Raw genomic sequence first — 5,287 nt, 5'->3', positions numbered from 1 at the left:
GGATTTCCCATTATTCTACTTACTTCAGGAGTATTAGCAGAGATGGTTTTTAATGTAACTAGAGGTTTTATCTTATTAATAAAGTCTGAGCATTCGTTAGAAGCTTTCTCTATTATTATTAACTTTGCTTCTCTGTCAGGGATGGTTTCATCCTTTAGTATAGTTTCATACGTTTTATTTAATGAAGTTAATTGTTTTTGTAATTTATGTATTTCTATAGTTTTTGTCTCCACTACTACTAGCTTGTTATGTATGGATTTTTGATACACTCAGTTTCGTTTTAAGTTGTTCTTCTATTTTTTCTAGAAGTTCATTTGTAAAATCAAATTTATCTTTTAATTGCGGGAACTTTTCTTTTGAAAATTCAGGGATTTGATAGTAGGATGTGTTTCTATAGTAGGTGCTACTGTTGATTTTGTTGGGATTCCTAATTTGTTAGTGTCTTTTAATTGATTGGCTACAACATGTAAAAGATTGTTTGTGTAGTTATTTTGAACAATTATTTTATTCAAGTCTTTGTTTATTGGTTCTTTATCGAGGTGAATGCTTTCTCTTTTGAAGGGGGAAGCCGTTATGACCTCATTCTGAACTGGTATTACTATTTCATCTAAAGGTGGAATAGTGGCTTCTATTGTACCTTTATTTTTAGTATACCATTTGTTAATAATCATTTGTAAAGATTCCTTTTGATTTGGAATCTGCCCAGTTAATTTGAACCATCTAAAGAATTCTATATCACATTTAAGTCTTTTTAGATCTTTAATCCATTTATATCTGAAAGACTTTCTTTGATCTAAAGAATAGGCATTTACATACCATTTTCTTTTAATATTGTTATCAGGGTGTTCCCACTGAGCATTTAGACTTTTCCAATCTATTTTGAAGTTATTTTCTTCTTTAAGAGTTCGAAGTCTATCTATTGTTTGTGCGGATGAACTTTTGTGAATAAAAGGACCCTTTTGATAGATTACTTTAGGAACAGTTTTATTAAAATCTACTCCTTTTATTTTTCTATCAAGTTCTTCGATTAATTCTTCATCGCTTTTATCGCTTATGTTGCTTTTATACTTTTCCTCCAGGGGTTTAGAAGAAGAAGGTCCACTGAAGGACATTCTTTTACTGGAAGAAGCTTCGCTTATTGAGTTAGATCTAAAAAAAATTAAGTCTACTGCACCTGTTGGGTGTTGAATTACTTGTTCGATGTGTGAACTTTCTTGTTCATATTTAGGTTGAGTTATGACTTCAAAACGTCATTCATCTTTGGATAATATCTCATCCCATCGAATCATTCTAGGGACGTAGGTATTACTATGCTCTCGGTTTGCTACGTTAACATAAACCACCAGATAAATACAGAAACTCGAAGCAGAATGCCGATAGAATACAGAGTGATCAGCTTCACTCCGAATCATGCCAAATTCCTGGATAATTGTGCTTAACTTACCAAACCAGGCTCGAGGAGACTGCTTTAGACCATAAAGTGACCGGCGCAAGCGACATACAAGGCCACGCAATTCAAAACTATAAAACAATTGCGCACCCTGCATTCTTTAAATGAGAAACAAAACTTTGAACAAATATTTCTTTCTCGTCTATCTCAAATCTGAGTATGCAACAGGTCACACTTCTCCAGCAATTTAACAACATAACAACCTAAGTTACTGAAAAAGTGATTATCTGGGATCCAAAAGGTGTAGAAGTTTCCACGAATCACAATATCCTCTCTGCCTAGCCATATATGATTCACATTTTTTCATCTATTGACACCATAAATAGTTCTTCAGGGTTAATCCAGTTAAAAGGCATCTGAATTTCAACCAATGTATTTGCATCCAACATGTTCATGTTCATTCAGCACTCTACTGAATGAAATGATTTAGTATCATGATTCAGCAGATATTTATGGCTGATACTGTGCTTACCTGGACTATCGGAAGCAACCTCTCTGCTTACACAAGGTAGGGGTAAGGTCTGCGTACAAACTACCCTCCCAAAACCCCAGTTGTGGGAATATACTGGCTATGTTGGTGGTGGTTCAGCCACTAAACAGCAGCATTTATCACATCAGCTATCTGTTTCGGTACATGAATAAACTGCCTATAACTCCTGAAATGTTTTCATTCATAAGAACTGCTCCAGCTAAATGGTCGATAAAAAATCACATTATCATGCTTTCCAGACCGGTGCGTTACCAAAAGTAGCTGCAGTATCGACGCTTAATAGGCTCAACCTCTCAAGAAGGAGAAAACAAGGTGCAGTGAGAGCATGCACATGCTAACTACTCATGCCATAAAGACAAATATATACAACCGACGATGAAAGGCATCATACGTTCCATCTTTTATGACCCCAACCACAATTCTAGGGAATAGCAGCAATATCACAATTGCATTTGACTTGCCAAATAAGGAACTTATGTGACCTGGAACTTCCTACAGAGCTCCTTTTTTCCCCAAAAAACAGCTCTGCAAAACTTTTGACACAGTGATTCATGACCCAGCACAAAAATAAACTCTCTTCAAGGGTAGTCTGAAATTTCATGGCTCGGCCAAATTTAAAAGGCAAAATTTCCAAAGAGAGGATTAATCATAGCTCAGGAAATGAAGATAAGTAGACCAAAAATAATGTAAAGACAGACAAAAAGACACCATCATTCTGACCAACTAGTGAAATTAGATAAGAATAAATCAATCAGTTGTTGAATTAACAATCAAACATGATTAATTAGGATACGAACCTAGCTTTGTTCCAACAAGAATAATTGGAACTCCAGGAGCATAATGCCTCAACTCAGGAATCCACTGAAATTCAATAGGAGGAAGATGAAATAATGTATTAGTAATTGTTGAATATCACCAACCATACATTTTATTTATTTTACTTTTCTGATAGGCAACTATTACTCATTCTTCGCTAAGAAATCCTAAATATTCAACACTGGAAGTACTAGGTTGGTAGGTATTTCACTATCCATATGGTATGAACAACTAATGTAAAAGACAAACAAGCCAATGTTATTTATGGACTTGCTTCAAAACTTAATGGGACCGACAGCTTTCATTAACGTTCCCACAAGTTCATCTCCCGGCCAAGTACAGCAAAAAAAATATTAAAAAAAAATGAAAGTTAGAGGCAGGATGCAGGAGAGAAACTTGCCTTTTTGGAGACATTTTCATAGCTCGCTTTGCTAATGAGAGAAAACGCCAGTATAAATACATCTGCCTCGGGATAGCTCAACGGTCTTAATCTATTGTAATCCTCCTGACCTGTTCAATCAAAAAGTAGAGGTAGTTGACATGTGCGCCGCGGAGCGAGGGACAAGAGAAAAAGCTGAAAATGTCATGTAGGGAAATATTTTACCTGCAGTATCCCAGAGCCCCAGATTGACAGTGCTCCCATCGACAACCACATCTGCACTAAAATGGTCGAATACAGTTGGGACGCAAACCTGTTTGCAATGCAGCAGACAATCACCAAACATGAGCAATGCACACACCACTCACATAAACATAACTAGAACTTATAATCAACTTTTTTATTAAAGTTTTTAAAGCACTTTCACTCTAACAAGTGACATCTTTGATAAAAAAACCAGTATCAAGTTAGAAACTGAGCTATTAAATTATAACGAGTATCTTAGTTTGGTTTTTGTGATGTTTATTCCATCTTCCATGAGAGTTCTAATACTTACTTTTTTCTATTCATACTCCATCCATCTGATACCTTTTAGTTTATAAGAGTATTTATCCTTTTGCATTTAAGGGAAAAGGGGTATCTTTTAAGCAAGTTATCACTGATGCACAACAAAAACAGAAGACAACCTTTTGTTGGTTTGTCAACCAACTTGACAAGAAGCTCGTTAAGGCTGAGTTCACCAAGACAATATTCAAGATGTAGTTTCGGCTCCCTTTCCCTAGACTACATGTCTCATGGTTTTCAAACACCCCCACCCAAAAAAAAAACATAAAACTCTAGTCTATAATGGTAGAAAATCAGTTTTCTTTCCCTTAAAAATAGCCAAAAGATCCATGTTTTGTGGTAATTGGAAGTAAACGTAAAACAACCCACTCTTAGACCGGGTGCCAAATTGATTAAGCAAGTCATGAATCAAGAAAAAAGGTCGTTTTACTGAGAATAACTAGCTTAATTTGTTCTTTTGGGCGATAAATAGAAAGATCAAAAGAAAATGCCTGACAAATAGAGAGATAGAGAGGTAAACAAGTACTTACAGTGGGAAAAGTGTCGTTGGCATAGGAAATGAGAAGACAAGTTTTACCCACAGCTCCATCGCCAACGGTGACACACTTTATGAACCTAGACGCACTCATTCTTCAAAACCCAAATCTCCCTTCTTACAATTTCTTAGCTTCTTCTTTTACCCAAAATCTCTTCGTTTTTTCTGTGTGTATATGCATCTCCACCTACTCTTCAACCAAGGAGCTGTTTGATGTTAGTTAAAATAGAAGTAAAAGCCCAAAATGCTAATATAAACCCTATGAGGATAGAATGGGGAAAATAACAGAATACCCAACTCAACAGCCACATTCTTGATGTAGAGAGACAAAAATAAGGAAATAAAAATCTCACCTTTATGATACAGAAGTGATGATTTTAATATTAAAGAGGTAAAGAAGAATGGATATGAACAGAGAGAGTTAAAGGAAGAAAGCCAGACCCAGAAGACAGAGAAAGACATAGCAGAAAATGGAAATGAAGAAAAGCTCAAACCAGCTACAGAAAAAGACCGCATTTTAATTTTGAATTTTTTCTGTAGTAAATAAAGATAGCCTTTGAGAAAGCTATTTCCGACTTGAGATGCCACTTATATCATTCCATCTTGGCAAAACCTAAACTTGCCCATTTTTCAACCCGATAAACAAATTTATAATTTTTTCATTTGGACACCTCAATTTAATGAAATGAATACTAGTAAACACATCTAACCGAACGTATATTTCAATTACACTGACATGTCAAACACGCCATATACTACATAATTTATTAATTAATATGTGCTATTTTTGGGTCCCAATTTTTAAATTAATTTATCAAAATTTTATTTTATTTTTTACCTTTCTTCTCCGCTCAAACACCCCCAAACACCCAAAACCCACAACAAACCAGTAAAAGAAGATACGAAAAAGCCTATGAACAAATTCCAAATCCAAGAAATTAGTCGACTTCCTTCATCTCATTTCCTACTTCTTCTTATTTTTGTTAAATTAAATTAAGGATTGAATTTTTGACCACCAAAAAACTCCAATGGCTGTCACCTGTCGGCGACCAA

The 5,287-nt window shown here is 35.1% G+C and overlaps 1 protein-coding gene across 4 annotated transcripts; it reads right to left on the bottom strand.

Moving 5' to 3' along the window:
* Window positions 1-1,516: 1,516 nt before the first annotated feature.
* Window positions 1,517-4,793, bottom strand: LOC107785818 (rac-like GTP-binding protein 5). Of its 4 annotated transcripts, none has more exons than XM_075218205.1 (5): window positions 4,588-4,793; window positions 4,230-4,440; window positions 3,361-3,448; window positions 3,157-3,266; window positions 1,517-2,801 (listed from the first exon to the last, which is right to left on the bottom strand). In XM_075218205.1, the coding sequence occupies exons 2-5, from the start codon at window positions 4,326-4,328 to the stop codon at window positions 2,721-2,723; spliced, it is 378 nt and encodes a 125-aa protein (XP_075074306.1). In that variant the 5' UTR covers window positions 4,329-4,440; window positions 4,588-4,793; the 3' UTR covers window positions 1,517-2,720. The 4 variants fall into 4 exon arrangements, with proteins under 4 accessions (XP_075074306.1, XP_075074305.1, XP_075074308.1 ...); XM_075218204.1 differs by having other exon boundaries at window positions 4,230-4,421; window positions 4,588-4,792; XM_075218207.1 differs by having other exon boundaries at window positions 4,230-4,421; window positions 4,676-4,792.
* Between the last annotated feature and the right edge of the window lie 494 nt (window positions 4,794-5,287).

Source organism: Nicotiana tabacum, chromosome 7 (assembly GCF_000715075.1).
Source record: "Nicotiana tabacum cultivar K326 chromosome 7, ASM71507v2, whole genome shotgun sequence".
In the NCBI taxonomy this organism is placed as follows: Eukaryota; Viridiplantae; Streptophyta; class Magnoliopsida; order Solanales; family Solanaceae; genus Nicotiana; species Nicotiana tabacum.
This window is presented reverse-complemented; position numbering and strand designations above follow the sequence as displayed.